The following is a 27,824-nucleotide window of genomic DNA, read 5'->3' as shown; positions in this document are numbered from 1 at the left end:
CGCGCCCGTGGGGGGCCCCGGGGAGGCGAGGCGCCTGCAGGGGGGGGCGCTCCCTGCGCCGCCGGGGCGCTGGCAGGGCCCCCGGGCCGCCCACCGCCTTCCCCCCCGCCCGCTGCCCGCCGGGGCCGCGCTGCCTCGGCGCCAGCTCCTCCTCCGCGCCGGCAGAGGGCGGCCCCGCGGCGGCGCCCTGCGGAGGCGGGCGGCGGCCATGGCCGTGCTGCTGGAGACCACGCTGGGCGATCTGGTGATCGACCTGTACACGGAGGAGCGGCCCCGCGGTAGGAGCGCGGCGGGCCGGGGCAGCGGAGGGGGTGGCGGGCAGGGGCGGGCAAACGGAAGCTCCCGGTAAAGCAGCGGCCGGGCTGGGCGGCGCGGGGGGTGGCCGGCTGCAGGTGGCGCTTGCAGCCGCCCGTGGCGCCGGATGGGCCGGGAAGTGCCGGTTTGTAACGGCCCGGCCCGGCCCCGCGGGAGGGCCCGCCGAGGGGCTCCGCCGTTCGAGGAGCGAGCAGGGGGCGCGCCTCCCCGCTGGCGAGCCGGGCCCGGTGCGGGGGCTCTGCGGCCCCGGGGGAGCGGGCCGCGGGCGGGCGGTGTCCGTCATCAGGGCCCTTCTGCCCGCCGGCCCGGGCCTGTACGGCCCGTCGGGCCTCGGTGCTGGGTGTGAAGAGCCAAACGGGTGCCGGGGGTTGGGATGCCGGGGCCAAACGGGTGCCAAGTTTTCTGTGGCCATCTCGGGTCCCCGCTTGTGCAAGTAACAGCTTGTGCACGTGTGCTTGGAATACTTGGAAACATCAATTGCTGTTGGGTAGCTTGGATTTTTTTTTTTTAAATTATGCTTTTATTATAAATGTTTAACAATTTATTTTAAAAATGAGCAAATGTAATGTATTCTGAATCTAAAGGCAGCTGTGATCCTTCTTAGGTGTCTGGAAAGAAACTGGGAAGAAAAAAAAATTGCATTTCTGTGTAACTAGCTTATTTAAGGATTTTGGGATCGCTAGAGGTGGGCTTTAAGAAGGGAGGAAATCTTACCGCAGAGCATTTTTCACAGCGTTTATAGATGGTACGCTGATAAGTCTTAACACAGTCTACTCTAAAAATACTTTTCTACACATTGAACTGGGTATCTGTTCTGTCTGTACTTACTATGTCTGGGGTTTTCTTTAGTAAATGTTGGTATAATTTCTTACAGCTTGTCTGAATTTTCTGAAGCTCTGCAAAGTCAAGTACTACAACTATTGTCTTATTTATAATGTACAGGTGAGTATTCTTAGTTCCCTGGGTTTTTTTGTTGGTTTGAGTTCACAAGCATGGGAGCAGTATCTTACATTTTCTGCTTTGTGACAGAGGGATTTTATTATACAAACTGGTGACCCCATGGGGACTGGCCGTGGAGGGGAATCCATATTTTGGTAAGTAAAACTTTTGCATTATTTAATCAATAGAGAAGTTGTATAGGGGAATAGGGGTTCCAGTTAGTTTGTCTTCAGCTCTCTTGGGGCAGAATTACTGAGGGGGGTGTAAAAATGTTGATGTGTAAGTTGTCATACCTAAATACCTTTTTAATTCCTATGCTGCCTTTGGCCATTCAGATTTTTTTTCAGGACCACATTCTATCTCTGACCTTAGAAGGAAAGTTACAACTAGCAAGTTGTACCTAGATTTCTGTTTATTTAAAAGTGAGCAAATAACTGTAGGTTTGGTTTTGTGAGAGATGTATCCTAACTGAGTGCTCTGTAGAAGGCAAAATCACTAGCAGTTTGCTATTACTTTTATTTTTGTAAAAAAATGTATTCAGTTGAGTGGGAGGGGAATATGGAGGCTATACTTGATTTCCTCTGTGTATAAGAAAGTAATCCTGTTGCTCTAAAGATTTACTGGAGTTCACTTCAGTCATGTTGAACGTGCATAAGGAGATCACTTTTCTTCCTCATTTAAGATTTTTTCAGTGGTCATACACATAAAAGTTGAAGAGATCACTCAAACAGCTAGGATGGAAGTTAGCAAAGTGCCTATGTTCTGTATGATTCCTTTGAAATAGTTATTAAAAGCAGAATGAACATTGCAGAGCAGAGCTAAACCTGGAGTGCTGGGGAATACTGTATACAGAGGTAAATAGCTCAGTTTGAACAGAGCAGTGTTGCTAGACAAGTGTCAGCTTTTCTAAGTCTGGTCTGTCAGAGCCTCTTAAACACAAGACCTTGAGCGCATGGATCCATGGATCACCACTCTGGTGATCCTGGAAGCATTATAATTGTGCTAAGCAAATGCAAGTCTGAGTAGGTAATTGCCAGACCTGAGCTGTCTCTGCACATGGGTAGATAAAGTTTATTTTGATACTCTGTCCTCTTATAAGGATTGGTCTTCTGAGGCTCATAGGTGTGGCAGATAGGGAAGTGTGATGAGTGAGTGGCAGATTCTATTCTGCTGCTAGCGTGGAAAATGGCAGTTTGTCTTTTCTATTTATTCATTACTGCTGAAGTCCATGAAATTGGCATTTCTGTTATTGCTACCCAGGAATCTGATGTAAGCAAAGTTTAATTTGAATCCTTTCTTCATAGAGGAAGAAATTCACCTGCTTAGCAAAATGAGTTCACTCACAAAACACTCCTTTGGGCAAATATATTAGGTATTGACCATGCTTCTGTCAGTTATGAAGTGAGACAAAATGAGTGATATCAGGGTTAGACTTAAAAAAATAAAAAGAATGTAACAGTTTGCCATATCCTGTGTATCTCAAATTACTGTGTGCAGTCCTGTCTGTACGATGAACTAAGTTTACACGTAGATTTAGTGGCTTTCTGTTTATCTTGGAAGACAACTTTTTGACATAATTTTTTATATTTTTATAGTGTGGATTAAATTATTTTATGGAACCTACTTATCAAAATTTGTATTACCTTCATGCTTTGGAAAATGTTGTATACTGCATTTAAAAACATTCAAATGCACCTCCCCCCATGCTCCCCCCTCCGCCCAACACCTCTGTGAAATGCCTCGGAGAAAAATCTGTTGTTCCCTGTAATATATAGTGAATTATGTAAGTGTGCAGGTCCATAAAAATGTGCATGGATGCAATGTAAATTCTGTTTTTATTTGAATGCCAATGTAAAAAATGTTAAGATGTTTTATTTACTGTTTTATAGTATTTCTTTATCTCACTTTTTAGAAATTGCTTTGTGTTGTAACATACTTGTCACATATATTTTCAGTCAACTGTATGGTGATCAAGCTAGATTTTTTGAGGCAGAAAAAGCACCGAGAATCAAGCACAAGAAGAAGGGAACTGTGTCAATGGTGAATAATGGCAATGATCAGCATGGATCGCAGGTTAGCATACAGTGTTGGAAAGCCTGGGTACATGTCTAAATAACTAAAGTGAAAATTCCTTGAATTTACAAAGGAGACAAACAATGACTGTCATCTCATTAGCATCATATTGTAATATGGTCAAAAAGCATGTAAGGAGACAGCCATAGATAGGTTAATTATTTTTGCACAGTGTCCCAGGTGCCAGTGGGTATTTGATTGCAGACAAGAAAGAGATAAAAATGCTCAGATTCAAATCCTGTCCTAGATTAATTTTATAAATTTTATTTGTTAGCATTCAGTTCTCTATTTTTTTTCCTTTGTTTATTCATTTCTGTTAATACCTTGATGTTTTTCCTAGTATATAGAATGTGCAGGAAAAAATCCTGTAGTTAAATGGAAGTGAAAAGTAAGGAACCGGGGTTTTGAAAGAATCTTGAAACTTTCTGCTTATAACTTCATGTTAATTTGGAAGGTGAAATCATACCAGTTTCCACTGTATGGTTACATAAAAGTGTGCATTAATAATGCAATGTAAGTTTACGGTTTTATCCCAGTGCTAGTACAAAACAATTTTTGAAAGTAGTGTTGTTCTTTGATGTTCCCTGTTCATGTGCACATAGTTTTTGCTGTGGGTATATTTAAGCTTTAATCTCAGAGAATGATATTATTTGTGAATTATTATTTTAGATGCATTGTCAATTTTATATATTAAAATACCTCATTTGTAACATCCATATGTTTAAATTAAAAAAAAAGGTATTAATAATCAAAGAGCAATTAAAAAAATATGGTTTTATTCCAGCTAGTACTTGTAATATATGTAGTTAATCTTGCTGCTTCCCTGCATTGTATGTGTAAAATTGTTTGGGTGGGTGGGTTTAGGAAAAAGAGGTGTCACTTGTATTTATATTTAAGAATCCAGCCTGCTAGCATATACACAAGACATATGGGAACGAATGCAGTTCCCAGGAACATTATTGCAGCTTCTTACTTGGGAAAGAAAAATTCCAGTAAGGAATTGTGTGCAGTTGGCTTACAAATATAAGGTAGCTTAGTATAACCTATACCAAATACTACCAGTCTTAACTGTGTTGCAGAGAAAGAGGAGGGAGAGGTTAACAGTCAAATTGTAAAGTGTGGATGTAATGGTTCTGTTTAATTTGTGCATACCTACTTCTTCCTCCTTTGTTCGTTACCAAGTGTCCACCATCTCTAATTTGTTACCCAGTGTTCAGTTGGTATTTGTGTTAGGGTACATTTTAGTGCCCGTTCAAGCTGGTTTAAGTCAATGCTACTGTGTTCTAGTTCTCCTCTCAATGTTACTGATCCTCGTTTTTTGGGAGAGAAGGGTTTGTGGTACAAGGGAAGGAAGGAAAAAAAGTCAGGATAGAATTAGGTGAAGGTAGAACTGTGGGAGTTTTTGCCAAAATTGTGAAAATGCATCTGCTGAATGCGATGTGATGAACAGGTGATTTGAGCTCAGTTCATGACTTACTGCTTCCCAGAGGGGTAGCCTTGCTCTTTCTGTCCTCTCATCAGCTGTGATGCCTGTCACAACATTTGCTCATCTTGCTCAGCAAACCTACCTGGCAGATAACTATTTGCTTTTCCTCTGGCAGCTGGTTTTCTGCCAGATTACTGAGTCAAACCAATTCACAGAAGGGTCCAGTGAGCTGGAGCTGCAAGCTTGTGCAGAGGGGGACTTGTGTGAGAGAGCCCCTCTTTCTTGGGCAGTGGCTGTGGCCTGTAGGTTGGCTCACCGTGGTGTCAGAGCTGATGGAAGATGATTAATTTTCTGCAAAAGTCAGGAAGAGTTGTTTATGGTTCCCCCCTCCCTGATTTAAGTGAGAGTTTTACCTTTGCTAAGGTAAAACTCAAGCCCTGGATTTTTCTATTTACTGCTACTGGTTTTGTATCTTCTTTTGCAGTTTCTCATTACTACAGGGGAAAACCTGGATTACCTTGATGGTGTGCATACAGTATTTGGAGAAGTGACAGAAGGCATGGATGTATTGAAGACAATTAATGAAACCTTTGTAGATAAGGATTTTATCCCATATCAAGATATCAGGTGTGGCTGCTTTTAATTTCCCTTTTTGAGGCATCTTTATTTTCACTTTGAAACTAGATTCATACAGCGATGTCAGGTGACCTGCACATGATATTTAAAATACTCTTTTATTCCAGTATTATTGGTAAAATAAGCAGGTACTAAAATAAACAACTGTGAGAGAAAAATGAGCAACTATGTTGCCTTTACAAAAGCACCAGTACTGGTGTTTACAAGCATACAGTATGCTTGGCTGTTTGGGATATAACTGAGAATCATCTGGAATGGTTTTCTATTACTTGGGTAAAGAGAGTTTTTGTTTGCGTGTGACTGATGCTGGTCTTGATTTTGTTTTCCTTAAGGATAAATCATACAGTAATTTTGGATGATCCATTTGAAGATCCACCTGGCTTGTCTGTTCCTGATCGCTCACCAGAACCTACTAAGGAACAGCTAGATGTGAGTATTTATGATAGCTTCTTGGAGAAAAGTTGGAAGAAATAATTAGATTAATTTATCCCTATTGGTGGCCAGCATAGTCTTGGTCATAATAAGAATTCCATCTGTAAGACTTCATCAGATCTATATCCTAAAAGAAATACACATTTTTGTAGTGTAAGAGGGTAAGAGATGTTCTTCTACTACGACAGCTTGAGTTCTGATATGTCAAATGCTTGTCTGTTATTTGCAGCTTTTGCTGTATTTAATCAAATATGGCTGCTTAATCCTTCAAGAAAAGGATAAAAGGGTGACTTGGGTGCTTTCCCCTGTGGCTATGGTGGAATTAGGTTGGAAAGCCACATTTTAGATTTCTAATTACGATGTAGATAAGCAGAACATTCAAAATATTCACCTTTGGCATTCCTGGTTTTTTGTATGCTCTGGTAGAAGACAAAATAAAGCTAACCTTTATTAATATTAAAGTGCTTACTGCTGTTTTCCTTTTAAATGTGAAATAGTCTGTGTTTCACTGAAAGTAATCTTGGTCATTCTTTGCGTTATATCTGCAAGCAGACATACTGTTGTGATGTATTTGTTCAAACAGAAGGAATTTGCTAAAAATTTAATGTAATTATTCATAATTTACTCATAGCATGCAGTTATGGAAGTTGCTATGTGAGATTATCTCCTTGTGTGGTAATAGTTGTTTGCAATTGACTGGAGAGAATATTGTTTATTTTTAAGCTTAATAGATACAGTTACAAGGTTAGAATTAGGCTTTCATAGTACATCTGCACTGTGGTTAATCTCTGACCTACCTTTGGGCGTAAGGAGTTCAGTAGCTCACTGCCAATTGTTAAAAGATCTGAGAACTTATCCTTAGTTTTCTCCCCCCACAGCCTGTCTGAAGATAACACCTTTTTATGTAGAAATGTCTGTAAGAAGGGCAGCATTCTAGAGGTGCTGACAAGAAGAAAAAATTAAACCTCAAATGCTGCCTAGATGTAGATGTGTAAAAATAAAATTCTTGTTGTGATATACTGTATTTAATGTTTTAGTCTTAATAGACACCACATGTACCTGCAGTGTTCCTTATCTACATTTCTGGTAGGAGCTATCTAGGAGCTGACACTTGTGGTGAGATGTTGAGTATGAGATGGGAGTATAAAAGAATTCAGAATATATAACCGAATATCATTAAAATTGGGCCTGAAAGTTCACAGTGCATGAAACATGAGGATAACATCTTCTTTCTTTTTTTTTTTTTTTTTTTTAACCTTAAGCGGGAAGAACAGAACAAAAGCCCAGTTCTGCAGAGATACAGTGCTTAAGCATTTTTCATGTCTTGGGGGATGAGGGGGTAGGTCATCCAAGTAATATTTGTTGGGAGGTGAGAAAGAGTTTTTGGATATGGCTTGGTAATAAATAGCTTTCCTTCATTTTCCAGAGTGGCAGAATAGGAGCAGACGAAGAAATTGATGACTTGAAAGGACGATCTGCAGATGAAATAGAAGAAGTGCAGGCAGAAAAAGAAGCAAAAACTCGTGCCATTCTTTTGGAAATGGTGAACATCTCTCTGTATTGACCTGATAGATGGTATTCCTCCATGTGTGCATGTTATATTAAGTCTAGGAGAATGTTTACTATTTATCTTGAAATTGCTTATCTGATGATGATGTCATGGTTCAGAATCTGCTATTAAATGTCTGTGGTACAATGAAAAGGAATGAGCATGAGAACCAGAGGTGGTTTTCTGATAAAAACTTCTGATACTTAATTTTCAGAGCCAGAATTAAAAGTGGACCAGTGGAGGCTTTATAAAATCTTGCTGGAAATGCATCCAATTAAAAATCATAACATACATAATATGCTGCTGAATATTTATAATCATGGAAAAGGTTTAGCATGTGTGGGAAAGAGCTGAGCTAATTTGAGCTAAATCTCTTCCCAGTCTGTATAGTGGCACTGAGGTTGCATTATTTGTATATGTAGTAGCAGTCTTCCTTCTGAGGGGTTAGTTGAATTTAACATTGTTAACTTTATGTTCTTCCTTCTTAAATATAATGTTTGGTAACTGCTGGCAGTTGTAAATATAATATATATTTACATATATATGTCCATATGTCCATATAATAACAAAAATTGTGAATAGGCTTTGAAGTCTTTTTTTTTTCTTTTTTTTTTGTTTTTTAAGAAAACAATCACACATAATGTTGAAGGATAGGTGAATCCATCACACTTCCTTACGACTACCAAATTCAACTTAATGGTGAATAGTTTGCAACAGAGACTAATACCAACGTCAGTCCAGATGTGGCCATAGTGTTGCAGAAGATCTGTAGGTGTGGGCTCTTGTTTTGCTGCAGCAGCAGTAGGGCAGATGACCTGTTTTCCAGATAACAATGTTAGCTAAAAAAGGCAAGTGGGATATGTTAGCCAATGCAGTAATTTTCAGTGAGTATTGCCATGTAATATGCAATAGGAAGCTATTTTATACAAGCTGAAGAGGTGAAAAACTAAGTTTACTGCTAGTTTCACTGATTTGAAAAATGACAACTGATAGTTCCACTGTTCTTTTGTTGAAACAGTCAACTTCTTGGGGAGCGTTTATGTGCTTAAACTCCTTTTGAGTTCTTTTGTGGAATTGGCTTCTTACATATGTTATTTTGCTTCTTTCTGCTATCAAACTAATATGCATTATGTTTTTATTAGCTTATTAAGTAAAAGATGGAGATACATTGTTTAAATATGACCAGCTATTTGTTCAGGTTTTAAAAAGCATTGCTACAATTAGGAGATTGGTGTGTATATTTGTATTTTCCTCTAACTTAATTTACTGTCAAGCTATCTTAAATTTAAGCGTATCCTAGCTGTTGCCAGACTTCAAGGAAAGGTGAGTTTATGTACAGACAGAGATTAAGGAGTGGATCCAGTCCATTTTTATTTTTCTATCGGAGTGGCTGTAGAAGTATACTTCCATCTTTCACAACTGTGTATTTGTTATGTTGTGAACAGGGAAAACAAAGTAGAAAGCATTTGTCACTTTCGTGAAGTGTCACCACTAAGCGTTGATTTAAGGCCTTCCGAGAAAAGTGTTTGACTCATCTCCTTGCCTGTGAAGCAGGAAAGGAGGGAGTCGCAGAGTGGGCAAAGCCCACCAGTGAGCCAGAGGGACACAGTGAGCCACCGACACACTGTCTCTGTGCAAGTGTGGTGGAATTGCAAATAGATTATCATTTTTAGATGCTATGGAAAACGCTTTCTTTGTGGTGTTGGGTAGGAAAACTAATTAATTTTTGATTTTGTGATAGGAATATGTCTAATATCATCCGAAAGATGTGTTGCCAGTGTACTTGTGGCAAAAAAATGTAGAGACCTTTAGGCAGAAGTGATGAAAGTATTTTCCTGTATGCCACAGGTGGGAGATTTACCAGATGCAGAGGTCAAGCCACCAGAAAATGTGCTGTTTGTTTGTAAATTGAATCCTGTGACGACAGATGAAGATCTAGAGATAATATTTTCACGATTTGGTCCCATTAAAAGGTAATTATTATAAAACTAATAGGAAAACCTTCTTTGTTAAGACTGAACTTGATTCCCACCAGTCTATATAGGTTTGGCTGTTCAGTAGTATTCTGGTGTCTCTGGAGATTCATTCTGTGCCTGCATGTATTTGGATAGAGACCACAGCAATGGTGATACAAAGTCAGATCTACCTAGGTGAGTATTCAAGTGAAGGCCTAGGGAAGTGTAGGAAAAAGGAAAACATGATACTCTCCTGTCCTCTCATCCTCTCCCTCCTTTCTTCAGTTTTTGACTTGGGTGCTGCATGAGCTAGATACAGTATCAGGGTTTTTCTTTTCCATGGGAATACGTATGGTTTGGGATAAAGTGACAAACATTTCTGGCATCTGATATACTCCTCGTTAAGCTGTTCCTCATGCCTGCTGCCTTTTTCAGTTTTGAACTTGGCTCCTAGTAGTTTGTTTCTTCCTAGTGCTGGTATTAAAAGATATTATGGGCAGTGAGCCCTGCTTTCCCCAAAGTAATCTTTTTTTTTCTTGCTAAGAGTACTAGCCTACGTACTCATGCATTGCAGAGGAATTTTCTTTACCTTGTTTCCATTTTCTCAACCTTTCCCTGCCTTTTCCTGTTCTTTTGTTTTCATCTCAAGATGAGAGGACCAGAACTGCACACAGTATTAAAGAGATTTTAAAGAGATTTCGGATTTACAGAAGCACAGTGGTATTCTCTGCTTTGCTCTCAACTCCTTTTCTAGTTAATGCTAAAGCTTTTTTTTCTTTTTCTTTTTTTTCACAATGCACAGTTGGGATTTCTGGCAGCACCCCCCCAGCTTATCTCACTGCATTTATCTATGTTGAATTTGCAATCTTGTTCAGTTGGTCTCACAAGAACTTTCTGCAATGTTTTCAGTCTATTTTTGCCACCTTTAACAATTTACTATCATCAGCAGACTCCACTGGTGACCTCTTTACTTTCTCAGTGAGAAACAACTGCTCTTACCTGGTTTTTCATATATTTACCAATGCAAAGGTGTTTCTTATTCCATGGCTGGTTGATTTTCCAAAAGCCTTTGGTGCTGGAGTTTATTGAGTTTCCAGAGGGATTTCAAAAGACTGCGTCAAATAGATCATCATCACACAAGTGTATTGACTCTTTCAGAGAACTTCACTTAGGTTTATTCAGATGGTCCTGAGCAGGTCCTGTTCATTCAGATGCACTCTAACTGCTCTGTGTTGTTTCTGCGTTTGTGTAGTATCAGCATACGGGCCTGCAGTATCCCAGATCCTTCACTAGACTGTGTGTGTGAGTGAAATTGGTAGTGTTTGCCACGCTTACAACTCCAGCAAGATTTCTGGATATCCTAGGGATTTCTTAGAGACTTTTTTTCCCCTCTGTTGGTTTGTTCAGTACCTCTTCTGCAGTCCTCCTGCTTTCAGATGGATTTTCTGAATAATCCACAAAGGAGGGTTCTGGCACAAAACTGTCCTACCTTCTTCCTCGCTGGTGGCTGCTGCAAAGAATTCCTATAGCTTGTCTGAATAGCCTTGTCTTTTTTTTCTTTTCCTTTTTCTTTTTTTTTTTTCTTTTTTTAAATCTTGATCATCTTTTGGATTGTGTATCCTAATCCTGATTTGTCACTTTCTCAGTACACATGGGGAGGTCTCACCTAAAGTCTCGCCTTAATGCCAAATTTCCTGCCCATGTTGCTTGTCTGACCTCCTTCAACATCCTGTAGTCAGAATTCTCGTGTCGTATACAAGAGTTTGGCAATACTGATGTAATCCTGTATTGTTCGCATTTTGTGTCTACTGATTCAATACTTCTGGCTTCGTATTTTTGCCCAGTGAACTGCCTGATAAGAAGGTGGCTGCTAAAGAGATGCTTGTTAAGAAGAGAAAGTTTGTCACGTGATGTCTGTTTAAACTTCCCCTAAAATGAATGTGAAATTTCTTGTCTTGCATTAGTGAGATGCAAAAAAATAATAACAAACAGTAATGGTGGAAAACAGATTTTGTTTTATTGATCAGAAATTCATCCCTAGTTCTACATTTCTTGCTAACCACTTGTGATTTGTGTTATTAATTACTCCATTAATGTCACATGCATATTTTTCTGTGCAGACACCCCCACATCAGTAGGGGTCTCAGAATCAAGTTGTATATACACCTTCAAGGTTCTTTTGGCTTTTGGTTTGTGTTTAATTGTTACTCTCCCTTTTAGGCAGTGCTTGCCTATCCTATGTTTTTTGCTCCAACAGCATTGACATTTTAATTTCATATCAATTTTTCAGCTGTGAAGTGATCAGAGACTGGAAGACTGGTGAATCTCTTTGTTATGCTTTCATTGAGTTTGAAAAGGTATGTCTGTTAGGTATACTGTATGTAGATTCTGCTTATAAAAGTTCTTTTTTGGGTATACTTCCATTAAGGAAAACCACTGAAATCTTCCAAGTGTGGGGTAGCTAGTATTTTCTCTTACTGACTTAGTTATAGAAGTTGCTAGGTCCTAAATGAAGCAAACGTCGAAGTCTGCCTCTGTTCAGCCAAGCAAGACAAATATGTTCTTGTTAGGTTGTCTTGAAACCAGCGGGAGGGGAGCAGGTCCCTTTTTTTTGCCCTAGAACACATTAGGACTTTGAAGAGTTAAAGAAGGGAATATTAGGAGAGAAAGGAGGCAAGCTCATAAAGGGGGTTGTATGAAAGAAGGTAGGTTGGTGTGTACAGTAGTGTCCTGTGTTTGGCTTGTAAATGATGCTTGCTTTATCAACATGCTGCTTTTACTGTTGAGATTAGTAGTAAAAGTTCTCTTGATGGTGCATGGCTTCTTGTTTGTATCTGCTAATATCTCTAATCTGTGAGGGAAACTGGAAAACACTGGAAAAGTATTCCACTTCAGCCTACTTATGTACTTAAAATGGAGCTTTTATTAGTTGTCCTTTTTTTCCTTGTTTTTCTGAGTGTATTACACATGTCAAATGTAGCTGGATTGGCAAATTTTTAAAATAGTGAAATGAATTGAAGAATTGGAATTTGAAATGCTGACATTCAGACAAAACAACTATTTCTTATGAAATGGAACAATGCTTCTGTGCTTCAGGCAATTTTAGGAAAAAAAAAAGTACGCCATTAAGCAGTTGAATTTGTGTGAATATTCCTATAAATTAATGATGACTCAAAATTTTCTGGAAACTTTAATATCAGGAGGAGGACTGTGAGAAAGCCTACTTCAAAATGGACAATGTGCTGATAGATGACAGGCGGATACACGTGGATTTTAGCCAGTCTGTTGCAAAGATTAAGTGGAAGGGAAAAGGTAGGTACACCTACAGTTCTTTGACCCTTATAACTTAATAAGCCATGACTTCTAAACTGTGTTATGTGAAGAGAAACAATTGTAATATGTTTAAATCATCTTACCTTCAGGGATATAATTTTTCCAGGCACCGTAATAAATGGAGCAACTCAGCTCCTAGCTCTGCTCTTCACTTTTTCCATAAGAAAAAGGGTACAAAGGTTTGCTGCATATTAACATTATTACACATTACATTGCCGTGGATTACCTTCTTATCAAATGTATTTTTGCCACTAAATAATTTGTTCCTCTTGAGCTTTAAAAGTGATGAGTTTTGATATTACTTACTAACAAAAGAATATAGCAGTACATTGCTACTTTTTAGTTTCTTTATTCACTGTATGACAGTTGGGTGTGTGCAAGAAAAAGTCAGTATTTAGGCCAGGGATTTCCATTATTCACCTCTTGTAGGCCAAGCATATTGTGTAAGTAGGCTGTATCTTATAAAAACCCAATTTTGGATGCTTGAGGATGTTGTAGGAGCGAAAAGATGGTGGGAGAGGTGGATAGAGAGATTGTTTGTTTGTTAGGGGTGTGAGCAAAACACTGGACCTGGATAGGTGACTGTGCGTGGCGGTGGATGGTCTTGTGTGCCTTCACCCACCACTGAGGGCTGCCTGCAGTTTGTTGTGTACCATTTCTCCAGGTTCGGGCACTGAGGTACTAGAGCTTGTCGTGCACAGAGCTGAGATGACTTTGTCATCTATACCATGCTCTCCGGTGCATCCTGTACTGACTGGCTACATGGAAAACTTATCTTTATCTGGGTAATTTAGGTGGAAATTGTCCCAAATACCGGAAAGCTAACTATATAGTGCAATGTTAAGTGTGACCGTGAGGTGGCAGCATGTTGCTGCGAGATAGTTGATTAATCTGTGCGGTTTTACTTTAATGTGAATGGGTGGAAAATGAAATCTGTCATGCCCCCCCTTTAAATCAAGACATTATAATTTTTTTTTTAATAGTTTTCCATTTTAATTGTTAAGCTGTTGCAGTCTCAGAGGTTTCCCTTTGTGTAGCCCAGAGCAAAAAGTAATTTAATAATGAGAACTGTCTCTAGGCTTTCCCGGTAACAGAATTTTAAGTAGTGTGACAAATGACCTCTAATCAGAGTGGGACTAAACCACTTGCTGAATCCTGCTTTGTGATCCTGTTCGTGTGTTGTCTCCACTGGACATGAGTGAGGAAAGAGCCGTATGTTGTTTAATGGGATCTGTAAACAAGAGAAGGACAGAAAATCACAACTTGTCTTGCTCTCTCCTACCCTGTTACCCAGATGTCAGTGTTATTTCTGGAACTGCATCCTGCTGTGTGTCTCTGTGTGGTTATGAAGAGCCCTTAAATTCATAAGGAGAACTTAATGATTGGTATGGGTCTTGGTTGGTTTTTTAGTTGGAGTGAATTGAATATATTTTTCTGTGGACAGGTGGGCGGTATACCAAGGATGATTTCAGAGAGTATGAAAAGGAACGTGACAAACCTTCAAAACTTACTCTGAAAGAGAAGGTAAAACCAAAGCAGGAGTATCCTTTTCTTGTCAAAGGTATTTTTTGAACTAAATACAGTTTATGAAAACAGCCTGGAAAAGACTACGTCTTAAAGCTTGCCAAATGGATTTTGCTGCTGCTTCATATAACCATTTCATGTTTGAGATGGAATTAAGCATTTTGAGTTTTTCATTTGATGACTTTGATGAATTTAGTCAAATCAGAATGTGCTGTTTCACTTCAGTGTTGTGTGCAGGTAAATAATGTTTCCAGTCTACATGATATATGGAATGATCTATGTCTGGAATGATCTATGGCATAACAGAGTTTTAAGTATTTTAAGAGGGGAACTGGTGCATCCAAAATAAGACCATAGTAGTGACTTCATCGTGCCTTGAGATTATACTTTGCTTGTGGTAAGCATGAGAGAAAAAGAGACCGTAGCTTGTTCAGCTATCCACAGGTAGAAAAGAAAGGAGAATTGAGATCTGGCTGTACTGTTTGACAGGACAGAATTTAGTTGTTTTAGTACAGCTGATTTTTTTCAGTGTGTACAATCCTGTTCTGACTGAAATATGTGGTAAGTCTTGGTAAACCTTGGTCTGATAAACAGGTATTTGTTTGCTTCATGAGCTTTTATGTTCTGCTATTTATTGATGCTGAATAACAGACCTGTCCTTAACCAGCACCACCAGTGCTAAGTATGACCTTGTGCTGGATGAGGATATAGAAGAGTCTCAAACAAGTCAGTCACACTTGGCTAAAAAACAGAAGAAGAAAAAGCACCACCACTCTGAAGATGAAGAGGATGACAAGAGGACCAAAAAATCTAAGGTACTTACCTCTTCATGCATTAACTTTATAGCTGTTTATTGTTCTCCTAATAAGAGAAGCCAGGAAAAAGAAGTCTGATATTGAACTGAGGACATGACGTGCAAAGTCCCATAAAATACAGCAGTTGTAAACATACAGAAGGCTGATATTAGTAGCTGATTATGAAAGAGGCTTTCCAAATCTTCCTGGACTTTTGAAGCTTGGCATGTCTGAATGGCTTTTTGCCAAAACATCCTGAAGAGGCAATGAAGCCTCTCATAAAGTAGGAGATCTTCAGCACTTTGAACCTGTTGCTCACATATTCCTAGTCATAAACTAGGAGTCAATCATATTTCATGAATGCAAACTATTTCTCATTTTCTTGCCAGACCAGCGTGTGTTGGTTCTTCCCAGTATGGAATCAGAAACACAATCTCTTTGCATTGTCTTATTTTTATTTTTCCTATTTTTCCTTAACTGTTTTGGAAGCATTTGTGTAGAATCTGTATGCAGGTTTGCTGGCATCTGTATTTTGTGCCAGCATACAGTGCTCTAAGACTGGGGCAGTAGAGGAGATCATCGGAAGACAGTAGTTCTGTCATTTTATTAGTTCCACTGCAGTCTTTTGCGTCAGCATTCCCACAGTTCTGTGGACTTGGGATAGTCAAGATGCTGATGTTTCATGGAAACAATGTCTGCAATGGTAGAGTGGCGAACCCCAATATTCAACAGTGCAGCTTTATGAACAAGAGCAAAGCTGTCTTCTAGCAACTTTGCAGAAGGTGATAAGGTTCCAGCCACAGTAAATAAAGCCATTGTCCCTGGCATGAGTTTTGAGTACTGCTTTAAGTTCTGCTTACAGAGAGCATACAGGATTCTGTTGTTCCATTGCATTGCTTCTTGTTTTGGTGCTAAAAAGAACTTTTCTCACAAACGTTGGCAATTAATTTTTTTCAGTGCCACCAGTGAGACCCTATTGCTTATTTGTGGTACAAGTCTTTTTGTCACTGTTTGTATACTAGTTCAGTCGGGATCCCTTGGGTGGAGGAGAGTGACTGTTCAGATAATTAAAATCTGGATGGGAGCATATACATACTAGAGGTGTGAACTGATGTTGGTTCAGACATCCTCATGACTTTTTGGCTGGTTAACGTTCTCGTTTTAACATTCTTGAAACGGATATTTCTGGATGTTGTCTTTGTTCTTGGCGGTTGAGAGATTAAATGTGTGGAACTGGCTGGTCATGTGTTATCAGCAGCGAACACTTTAAATTAGATGTCTCCACCCCTGTAGGTGGTACAGCAAGTACTTGACAACAATAGGCTGTTAACCTCTGTTGGTATAATTGTTACAAGGGGACTGTGAGACACGTTAGCGGTGGTTTTCATAGCACAAAAACATGAGGACAGAGAAGTTCCCGATTCTATTTCGAGGTTCTGGAAATGAGTATTTTCTAGTGCTTGACTGTGATCTCTTCTGTATCTCTGTATATTTTCTTGTGATTTAGTCACATGCTCCTGCTGTGGTTTGTTCTTGTAGTCTACTTCTGCTGTATTCTGGTATGTTCTTTCCCACTGCTTTCCTCTCTGTTGCTCACCTTTTACGATTTTGGTATAAATAGTTCAGCCTTCTTATACCCAAAATCACAGGTGGAGGCTTACTTCTATTCTCTGGTGGCAAGTAATGTAGTTCCCCCTCGGAGCTGTGAAAATGAATTTCTGGTAAGAATTTTTTCTGTCTGCACTTGAATATTCTTGTTAGCGTGTACTGTATAGTATGTACACATATTAAGCAGTACGTGCTTGATCTCATTTAGAGATACAGTAAGCGTCTTGGGGCATGGCCCTTTCTAGATGAAATCTGCAGGCAGTTTAGATAATAAATCCTGTTTAGCATATACAAAACGTAATATTTTTTTAATCTATTTTTTAAAAATTTACAATTTGGGCATAATCTGGGGAGCTCATACAAGGACAGGGGAAGGAAGCATGTCCTTGAGGCAGAGTATGTCCAGATTGAATACTGAGGCCAGCACGACACATATCAATATAGAAGTTTTTTTGATGAATGGTAGCATTTTTAGTATAGGTAAATAAAGTATTTTCCCTTAACCTTATTTTGGAAAAATGAGAATATATTCAAAGTAAGAACTTCAAAACAGAACAACAGCAGATGTTCCACAATTAATTGGCCAAAGACCACAACAGCCGTACAGCTTCATACATAGGCTTCCATCCTGAGCCCCTAGTGTGGCAGAGATTTTAATTAACAGACAACACGGGAGGTTTTGGCAACTGTTTGCAGTTTGTGCTATGCTACCAGCTCCAGCTATGACTTTGAAGGGGTTTTATTTTCTGAATAGTTTCCATGATGTTGAGTCATTTTTCTGTTCTCTTGCTGTTTTGTTTTTTCTTCAGTATATTTTGACTCATCCTTTTCTTAGTTTGACACCCATTTCCTGAATCTTCAGCTTCTGTGTTGATGTTTCAAGAATGTATTTTTGAATCTTGTGCTGTTTGACTTGATTCCAGAGGGCAGAAGAGATGGGGTGTTGTGGCTTGCGTTTAGTAGGTAACAGGATGTGGGTCTGGAGCAGGAGGCTGGACTACCATGTGGGTTTGTGTATAGGATTTCGTAGTTTTTTTGAATACGGGTCATGCTTCTGCTTGAGATCTGTATCATGACTTTGTTCCCTTTCCAGTTCCTCTATGTTTTTTGGTTCCTTGGATTTTCTTTTTTCTTTTTCTTTTTTTCCCCAAGATAACTGGATTTGTGGAGGAGTGTAGCCTATCAAATAGATTTTTGTGAGACGCAGGGGCTTTCTGATTTTCATGTTTCTGTAGTGCATGGTTTTGGCAGAGATAACTGATTTTTTCTGGTTTTAATTTCTTGCTCTTACTGCTTACTGGACACTGTTGTCTTTATATTCAGGGACAAGTTTGATCAAAATCTTCCTCCTAAAAAGGCTGCCTCTGTTTGTTTGCTCCTTTTAACCTTTAATGTGCTTAATGTATGTAGAGATGGCATATTTATTCTGCTTTTGTGGTCGTGGTATTTCTAGCTGATTTACCTGCAAGTGCTGGTTTTGATTGTGTAGATGAAGATCAGATCTGTGATTACTGATGTATGTGTTGATCCACAGGGGTTATCTTCCTTGTTGTAACCCTAGTGTTTCAGCATTATCTATTTAATTCTGAAGGTGCTGTTTGCTCTGGGAGCCATCCTGATCACTGCCTGTCTGGATAAAAGCTCTGCTTGGAGTAGAGTTTTTTTGCACTATGCTTTTAAATAAATGAAGTTTGCTTGTTTGTACGTGCAGCATAGGTTTTAGCCGTACAATTGTGAATGCTACTGTCACAAGTACATATTGAGAAAAAGGAAAATCATACCTGAAATGAAGTAAGAAATACTGTATAATTTAATGCAGATGTTTTTCATGGTTCATTGTGATCTGGGTTTAACAGTGTTGTTGTTAAACTAGAGCATCAATGATACTAAACTTTGAGGTGATTGTACCTTCAGAAAAAAAAGTGCCTACCACCTTCTTAATAACAAGTTTTCTATGTGTCTTTCTGCAGGATTCTGAAGCTCCCTCTTGCGTTTTGTTTCCACGTATATCTTAGTTGAATAATAAGAACAAACTAGTTGTTACCAGTGCTTGAAAATGTTAGTTCATGTGTCAAAATTCAGTGTTGTGTATTAAAATCTTTAGTGTTCTTTGAAATGAAATGGCAACTTTCTAAGTGATCTCTATCTTTTTACTTTTTAAAATGCTCTATGCTGTGGCCTGTATGGGTATTGGTGTCTCCACACAGTCATTTTAGTATGTGCTGTGCCATAATCTTCTAGTGTGGCATTTCACTATCTGAGTAATTAAGCCATCTTTTCTTCATTGACTAGTACACTTTTTCAACGGTCTCATACGGTCTGCCTTGTGCAACAAGTAAAGCAGGTGTTCTGCCGGCAGCAGTTCCTCGTTTGTTACATAAACCTCATTTCTGTGCAGAGCAAATCTGTTCTGTGTGCTGAGCCACTCAGCATTCTCGGCGATGCATTGCAGAAAGCCACGGAAATTAAAAATTTCCTCATTTTTGGCTGCCTGAACATGCATTTGTCTTTAAGGAGTTTTGTGTGTGTGTGCTCGAACACCATTACCACTTGGTGTACATACTGTTGATCTCTCCTTTTTAGGCCATTCTAAATTTTATAGACTTGTACCCCTTGGAGTTTATGGTGTCTGTGTATGAGTGTATTGTCATGTGTGTTCTGGATGGGTCATACCCATCAGCCTGCAAAATACAACTGATTTTTCATGGCCTCATTATGTCCTTTTCAACTCATGCACCTTGTGTTATTGTTTGACTACATTTAAAAGGATGGGATTCTCCAATGCTGCCTTTTCTTCTGGACTTGTAGCTTCAAGGAAGTGAATTAGTTTGCGTGTGTGTAGTTGGTCTCTATAATGGTGTCGTTCGTTTTTCTGAAGCCTAGGATTTAGGCCATTAAGGATTGTTACAGACAGGTCTTAAAAGGTGTTCTGCATCTTCATAGCACGGGAATGCTTATGGAGCTTGAACCAAAATCTATGATGAAATCCTTGCATTGCTTAGATAAGAAGTCAAAATCCAAATCTAGCTTAGAAGTTTGTGTGATGCTCATGAGGAGTTTGATAGTATCCATCTGTGTCAAATCCCTGATATAACCAGTTTTTGCTAAAGCTCCTTAGGAAATGCAAGTAGCAGCATGCCTGACAGCCATGCTTTTTTCCATAAATGCTGACACAAGCTGTAGATTTACCTTCTTCATATAGTTACAGTGGGGTTTTTTTAATGTGTTACCTTTTTCAAATCATCATGGATGTGAATCCATTTCAGGTATACCGGCTTTAGCCAAGGAACCAACCATACCTGACTTTTCTAGTTTTCTTCATGCCTTTGTATGTTTTACCCTTTTGTCTGTAACTGTTTATCTGTCCAATTCCTTTAACAGGATTCTGATCGGAAATATGAAGAACGCTGTAGAGAGAAGATGAGGAGTGAGAAGAAAGACAGGCATCGGAGTCGCAGCCGATCTCAAGAGAGAGACTACACTTACAGCAAACAAAAAGACAAATACAAAGACGACTACCGAACAAGAGACTGGGATAAAAAAGCAGACAGAAGCAGAAGTCCTAAGAAATCGAAAGACAAAGAAAGGTCCAAGTACAGATGAAGGGCAAGGAAAAGAGAGAGGGGAACTAAAATATATTTTTCTTCATTCATTCTCTCAAGTGGATATACAGTGACTGGATAAAAGCAGTTGCCTTCTGTTGGCAGCTTGGCCTTATAATTCTGTGAGTGCCCAGTGTATGACTGCTGGAGTAAGCCTTGATTCCAAAAAGGTGATTTCAATAAAGTATTTCACGTTAGTGAAATGGTTTGAGTCTGCAATAAGGAATGTTGTCTAAAGATTTTTGGAGGCATAAGCATGCACTAACAAGTGAATTGCCCTTCATTGTGAAGAGATTTGCAGGTCATATCTCCTTTCTACAAGGAGGTTGTGCTTACCTTTCGACACTTTCAGATGCTGTCATAATGAGTGTGATTAGAAGACCTGGGGAGACAGAAATGTGCTGTGCACACTTCTTCCAGAAAGTGGGCAGATACAATTTGTATATGGATACTCAAAACTTTATTTCCTTCCTTTAAAATGAAGTGCTTCTGGTGGGCATAGTCGTGTCGGTGTTATTTGCCGACACCACGGTGCAGCAGTGGTTAAAGGCGCTGAAGCGCTGCTGTGCTGCTCATGAGGGCCACAGAGGTGCTGTACCATGCTAAATCCGTCGCGCTTCCTTGCTGGTTTATTTACGCAGATCACTTGGCTGTGTGGCATTGCTGGAGGATGCCTCTCAAAACTGAGGTTCACCACTTTACGCTTTGCCTGTCTGTAGTCACTGTTAAAGGTCTGGCCTCTGTAGTGTCCGGGGGTCCAGCTGCCATGGTGGCAGGCAGGTTATGTTGGGTGGTTAAGAAAGAAGAAAACAGTCATTAGCAGAAATGCAGAACTGGTAACTTACATTGTACTTGCCAAACTTAGGTGGGATTGATTTTCAAGTTTTGTGGCAGAAGTAGGTGAGTTAAAACTCTTCATCTACAGAAGAATTCAGGTGGTGTTACGAGAGCTTGGGTCTTCATGAAAGTTGGTAGGCTCTTAAATGCCTGGCTTGTTCTTCACCATTTAAACAGTGTTAGCCAGTATTCATACATTTTAAGAACATGTATGTCCTCCTCTTTCTCTCCGGAGGAGGAGAGCTCTTGCACTGTTAGAAGGGGAGACAAGACACGGGGAATAGTATTTGTCTTTCCTTCCTTTCCCACGGAATGTGTGATGGCTCAGAGGCAGTCTGCTTTGATGAATAAATTCAACTTTTTTCTTCTGTGATTGTTTTCTCTGTAATGTTTGCCGTAGTGCCCGATGATAATAAGATTTTATCGCTTAATACGCCTCATCTGAACATGATCTGCAGGACAAAGACTAAATCTAAAACTCAGGGCGGCCAAGAGCTGCTACAAATTACTCTGCCCTGGAGAGCCAGAACTAGACTGACTAGAGCATTTGAACAGGCTGTATGCAGAAAGTGAACTTTGGATTAAGATGCTTCTGTGGGAAGGCTGGTACTAAAGGAACAAAAGCTCCTTACCCCATGGCAGAAAATTCTGAGTAAGCAGGCCAGGCCAGATGCCTAGAGTGTCCAGACCCAAGCTGAGCTGGGATGCAGAGGGTATTGTATGTAGAAATGTGCTTTCCAGCAGCATTTACTCTGTCTTTGCTTTGTTAAAGACTAAGTGTATTTGGCTAAGAAGCTGCCTTTTGCCGAGTGTCTCTGTTGTGTGCTTCAAAGCATGGAAGTAGAAATGCAGCTGTCTCCTGACAAAACGTTCCTAAGCCCCTGGGGACCTGCAGGGGTGTGTGCCCTCCTTGCAGAGTCTGAGCCTCCTCCGGAGGAGAAGTGATCAAGAAGCTTGCTCTTGAGAGGGTGGGGATGGTGGGCTGGGGCTGAGGACTGCTCACTGTTCCTGTCAAGAAAGTTTCTGCCTTGAGTCTGGCCAGAAGACTTCCAAAGAACTGTACTAGGCCAGGATGTGATGCATTGGGGTAGTGCTGCCGAAGCGGCGGGTTTTCTCTAACTCTTCCTGCTTTTAGCCTGCTTTGTTAAAGAAACAAGGTTTGTACTGTCCTCAGTTCTTCTTTTCCACAGCATGTTTTCAACATGCAAAAAACACTGGCCAAATTGGACAAGGATGTGGGGATGGTAAAGCAATTGAATTCTCGCTGCTTTTAGGAAATGGCAGTCATAGAAAAAAAACTTCCACTGAGAAAAAAATGGATTCTTGCTGAATGCCAGAGATCCTTTTGCTGGAGATATGGTAAAAGTGACTTGATAGAACAAAGAGTTTCAGCGGGCATTCCTAGGTTTCAGCTAGCCCCCAACCACCTGTGGAAGATACAGGACCTCTTGATGTTTAGAAAAAAACACCCTGTTTCAGGTGAGTGTGTTCACTTTGCAGCAGCAGAAATGGTTTTTTTCTTGCAACATGTAGATGCTGCAGAACTGAAATGTTATGCAAGCAGCGTGTGGAAGTAAATAGTCAATTTGCATTGGTGGCCAAAGAGTCTTCAGAAAAGACTCAAAAAATAAATACATCCGAAAGGTTTCAAGTTTCTGATTTTCAGTATGCCGTAATACTTTTAAAAATATACTCAGTATCTTCAGATTGATGAAATTACCTGTTCATATTTTTAAGATTAAACTTTCAAATGTGAATGTTAAAAAATTCAATGATATTGACAGGTCATTAAATGACAGCATAAAAGGTCTCTATTTAGAGGCAATTTTAGGTACTGCTAAATGAGCCTGAGTTTCTAGGCCACTCTGCTGACGCTGGAGGGATCACCTGGTGCACACATGGACTGCTGAGCTCTCTGGGTTAGATGGGGTTCGCTGCTGCGGTCATCAGAAGGTACGGTTGTGTATGTGCAGTTCTCCTGGAACCGACAGGAATGAGCTGTGTGGTCAGCTGAAACCACAAACATTTCCTGCTGTTCCTGTCCTGCCAGAAGTGTTGGAGTACACAGGAGTTTTCATTATCCAGGTGGAGAGTTGATTTGTTTTATTCTAATGAGAGTTCACGCTTCCTATCCTTGTTTCCTTTTCGTCAATGCTATCTTCAACCTCAGTTTCAGTATTGGCCTTTGGTGCTTGTGGCAGTTGGAAACCAAAACAGAACAAAACCCCTGCCTTCCTCTGTGATGTTGAGAATAACATTGAAAATGTCGCAGCAGAAACATCAGCTGCTTCTTTCTGATTTAGCTGAGGCCTGTTTGAAGGGGAGCTCTTCATACTGTAGGCTCTCTGTTCAGAGAATAAAGGCTTACAAAAACAGTTCTTAGAGTTTTCTATTGAATTCCCTTATCTGTAACAGTTTAAACATGTGTGTAAACTGTTGTGTTCCACAGATAAGAGGAAGCTGGCGACCTATTTTGTAGTCATGCATTGCAGTTCCTTTAGTTCTCTGTAGCTCTCTGCAGACTTGAGGTGGACTTGACCATAACCATGTTAGGAATGGGGTCTGGTCTTAAAGCCTTGAAGGCGCGAGTGAGAGAGGCTAGGGGTGTTCAGCAGAGATCCCTCTTTAATCCCGCGGATATCACACAAGTAGTAGAAGTAGCGTAAAGATTGTATCCAAGTGGTGGGTAACACAGTAGGCAGTTACCCCAAACCATTCATGATAACCCTGGTGCATGCTCTGCCTGTTTGCTGAAGGCTTCCTGTTTCTTTTCTCAAAAATCATGGATGAGTTTGTGAAACTCCCTTAGCATCAACTGAGGTTGTGCTCTGGGTGGGTTAGAGAGCTGGTGACACCTAAGTGCGCTTCATCAAAATCCTGTTCTGGCTTGATGACTTGATGCCTGTGTTCTTCCTTTGGGATGTGTGCTGAGTCGTTCCGCGTAATCCCATGCATGGATGGAAGAGTCCCTGGTTCTGTGCTGCCAAGAATCCACTCCCTGTAGGTAAGCTGTACCTGCTTCCTTCCACTTGTCAAAATAATAAAAAAAAAATACCCAACCAAAAAACCAAACCCAACCACCCAAACCGAACAAACCAAACTCAGAAAAAAACAAAGCACACCTCCACCCCAAACCATTAGTTATTTGGACAAGCAATTTAGTCGCACATTTAAGAAGTTACATTAAAAAATTTCAAGAAGTTCAGAAGCATTCCTGAAACCTGTTGCTGCTCTTGTCTTTGTTCATCTCACCCTCTTATAGCCTGATTTTTTCATATAAAACTTACAGGTTATCGACAACAGGATTACAGGTTTTGCTTGTAAGCTTCCTAGAGCATGGATAAAGTCTCTCCTATCAAATCACCTGTTGTATACACGCTGTCCCTAGATAGCATGAGCACTTTGAAAAATGATAAATTACACTAAGGTTTATGTAAATACTTGCTACAGGGCAGTGTTTTTGTGTAAAACTTTGGTCTGCTTATGGACAGAATGTGCTTTTTCTCAGTGAGCAAGCCAGTATCATTTTGATTAAACGTGGGAGCTGTGTTAAAAGGCATCAGTAAACAGCATTACGATTTAGGTCTTCCAAGCATACGATAAATCATTGAAGCTGAAAGACGGTTCCAAGAGCTTTCTGAAATCTTAAGCTGAACAGCAGTAAACTTTTGAACTTGAAACTTGTTTGCGACTTTCTGATTGTAAAAGGTACTTTTTATTATAAGCCCAGTGGAAACCACTTGAGTAATAGCAGTATCTTTTTGTGTAAAAGGCAGAAGAAAAATAGATATTTTAGATCAAAAAAAGTTGGGATCCTGCTACCTCAGATCTTAAGATGGGATTGTAATTTTCCAAGAAGTAAAAGAAGTCACAACTGGTACTACTGAAATCGGTTCTTCTCAGTTCTCCCTGCCCTGTGGTCAGATGGAGAGCTTGTTGCTCTGGCAGAGTTTGGGGGAGGGAGAGAAAGCGGTCATTTTGGCAAACGTGCGAAAATACCTCTTCTAAAGATGCCTGGCTCTTTACCATCCTGAATAGGGGATTGCCTGACAACAGCTGATCCGGTGCTCTAGCAGGACTCATTAAGTTGGTGATGCAAATTTTTTGGGTGAACACCTGTCTCCAAGTCAAAATGTCCAGTGCCTCCAACAGGGAGAGAATTTCACTGGCAGAAAACATCTAGACTTTGCCTAATAGTGTGTAATAATTATGTTTAAAATTGGGAGCATAGCTCGTACTGTGTAATGGTGACTTGTTCTTAGTGAACCAGGAGAATAAATGGAGGGAGTATTGCTTGAGGGTCTGACCCAAGTCTTGCTGAAGGCAGCAGGGAGAAACTCTCACTTGACGCAGAATGGGGAATGTATTAGTTCCAGGACCTATTTAAAACACTCCTGGCAACAGAGCTGCATTTGATTAAGCACTTGTTTCATCCTTACTGTCTTCTGTTGGTTAAGGGCTAAGAAACTTTTCCTATGACACTATGGCCACCTACACTTGTTTGATTTTCCTAGCAGGTGAACTTTTTCAGATGAGGAAGATGGTAATAACACTTTTCCCTGCTGCTGATGCAATACATGACTGTTTCCTTTAGCAAAGCAAATAGCTCACCAGGGTGTGTAGACCAAAATACCTGTGGCGTTCCACACTACCAGTTTCAAGAGGATTTTTCCATATGAAAATCTAGCACCATCAGGAAAGTGGTTTCGCACAGGGACCCTCCTTGAAAGTTATACTTGCTCCTCTCTGTAGCTTCCAGTAGCTGCCACGACAAGGCTGTCTTGCTTTGAGGTTGGTAACGATGCTGGTGAAGGTCTAATTGTTTCACAAACCTGTAAATCCTGTCTTCAGCTCAACACAGGAACATCCATTAGCGGGGGGATCTTCCGCTCAAAACCATCTCCCACTGCAGCTCTTCCCCTCTTGAACACACCAGTGCCGTTGAGCAGCCTTAAATCTTTGCACTGGGAAAACTCAGCGTGCCTGGCAGTGCAAGGGAGCACAGCGGAGGGGAAACGTCGACAAAACCACAGCCTTGGGTGCTCAAATGTTTCTCTGCACTGGTGAGCGAAAGGGTTTGAGACCATATGAAAAATTAAATATGCTCCTTTATTTCTCATGGTCTTTTGTTTCCCAAGTAGCGATCCACCTAGGTGAAGGCTCCTGAAAACAGATACTGGGAATTGGGGAAGGGTCTTCCTGGCTGACTGCAATTTCAATGATGTTGAAATATTTGGCTCATGGCTTTTTACAGTAGATGGGTTTAGTCATTTCATTACTAATGAAAGATGAGCACAAAATTTTCTTATCTGATTTTCTTCTTGTTTCTTTTTATAAGCTCTGGTTTGTTCTTATTTATGTAGTAAAAACCCCCTCTTCTACCGAGAAGTAGGAGTTATAATGATACTATGCAATGTTGTATGGTTTGCTCAGTTGCCTTCCTGGATTATAAATTAACACAGCAACTTTCTCTTTCCTTTCCAATAATACTGCTCTGTGGTGGTCTTGTGATGAGCTACGGGGCATTCTGCAAGTTTAAATTGAGCAAAGATCCTTCTCCAGGATATGGAGTCAAAGGCTCTAGGTGTTCTGCTTCCGGGCAGCAGAAAACTAACACGTTTCTTTAGTTGTGACCTTAAGAACACTTCCCTATTTCTGTAGCTGCCAACCTGCCCAGGCAGACCTTTGTGGATCAGAAGAAATTCCGTGCCAGAGGCAGGATAGGTGAGGCGGTGTGCTGCCCGTTCATCCTGTTCCTGGCCAGGCACTGCTGTCACACAGCAGCAGGGCAGCGTGGATCCCAAGGAGCTCCTGGGAGCCTGCGTGTGATGCAGAGGCATAACCATCGACTGGAACCAGCTGGGAAGCAGTGGTGAGGCTTGCTTACCAGCAACCAGCCTTTGGATTGAGCAGGATGCCACTACAAAGGGTTTGGTCACAGTGCTTCCTCCCACAAAGTACGCAAGTAGGGGGGAATTTCTAGCCAGGAAGGGGCAGCCCTGCTCTGCCGTGTCACCTTGTGACAGTGGCAGAGGTGCTCTCCTTCTGCAATAGGGTCTCCCCACCCTCCCTGGCCCTTCGGGCAGAGGGCACCTGCCTGCAGAGCTGTCCAAAGCATCCAAAGGGTCCCAGAGGTTAACCCTTCCTTGAGTCTCCAACCCTTCCTGCTGCCTAAAAGTGGATCTCGGGCGTATTTACAGCAAGGTAAGGAAGAAGCAGAGGAAAACCTCAGATTTCTATTGGGAAGTGCCTTGGTCTTTACTGTGGACAGGCTGTGTGTCTCTGAAGTAATCTTTAGATGGAGGCACCAGTAGGGTAGGGGGTGTCGCTTGTTTTTGATATTTTACTGTGGTATCCCAGAGCGGGTTCCCTCAGATGTGGAGGTGTTTGAATGAGGCTTTGCAATATCAGGTGCTTAACAAAATGTTGATTTGTTTAAAAAACCATTTTTTTCCACGTGTCCCTGAAGGTTAGAAATTTGCCAGATGTTTGGGGGGATGAGGCTAAAATAGCATGGTAGTGCATCCCCGGTGGAAAACTTTTCACTGCCCCAGAATTCACATGTCATTTTGTTTACTGGCTGTTGTTGTGGATCCCTACGACAGTGGGTTTGACTCATCTTTGCCTGTAACTCAGAACTGAGATGTGTTGGGAACCTCTTTTTTTTCCTCCTTCTTCTTCTTCCTTTTTTTTTTTTTTTTTTTTTTTTTTTTTTTACCTTTTGAAAAACGAAGTGAAAGTTTATCAACCTGTACAGTTAAATGAGAGCTTGGCCAGCCAAATGAGGAAGTAAAGCCTTCC

General features: G+C 40.6%; 1 protein-coding gene across 2 annotated transcripts; it reads left to right on the top strand.

Annotated features, from left to right (window-relative positions):
* The first annotated feature begins 2 nt into the window (after positions 1–2).
* Positions 3–20,389, top strand: PPIL4 (peptidylprolyl isomerase like 4). Of its 2 annotated transcripts, none has more exons than XM_056343749.1 (13): positions 3–278; positions 1,190–1,257; positions 1,345–1,409; positions 3,210–3,327; positions 5,238–5,380; positions 5,722–5,818; positions 7,248–7,364; positions 9,219–9,343; positions 11,616–11,682; positions 12,526–12,637; positions 14,103–14,199; positions 14,859–14,997; positions 19,966–20,389. In XM_056343749.1, the coding sequence occupies exons 1-13, from the start codon at positions 209–211 to the stop codon at positions 20,185–20,187; spliced, it is 1,440 nt and encodes a 479-aa protein (XP_056199724.1). In that variant the 5' UTR covers positions 3–208; the 3' UTR covers positions 20,188–20,389. The 2 variants fall into 2 exon arrangements, with proteins under 2 accessions (XP_056199724.1, XP_056199725.1); XM_056343750.1 differs by lacking the exon at positions 3–278 and adding an exon at positions 652–802.
* Positions 20,390–27,824: the final 7,435 nt, after the last annotated feature.

The sequence above is a fragment of the Falco biarmicus genome, chromosome 6, assembly GCF_023638135.1.
Source record: "Falco biarmicus isolate bFalBia1 chromosome 6, bFalBia1.pri, whole genome shotgun sequence".
Classification (NCBI taxonomy): Eukaryota; Metazoa; Chordata; class Aves; order Falconiformes; family Falconidae; genus Falco; species Falco biarmicus.
The sequence above is the reverse complement of the archived record's forward strand: the minus strand, read 5'-3'. Positions and strand labels throughout refer to the sequence as shown.

Bases quoted from the DNA above. Each gene is read 5' to 3' on its own strand.
- PPIL4 (XM_056343749.1), top strand. From the start codon at position 209: ATGGCCGTGCTGCTGGAGACCACGCTGGGCGATCTGGTGATCGACCTG. The intron at 1,258-1,344 runs GTGAGTATTCTT...GCTTTGTGACAG, and splicing joins GTCTTATTTATAATGTACAG to AGGGATTTTATTATACAAAC. The intron at 11,683-12,525 runs GTATGTCTGTTA...CTTTAATATCAG, and splicing joins CTTTCATTGAGTTTGAAAAG to GAGGAGGACTGTGAGAAAGC.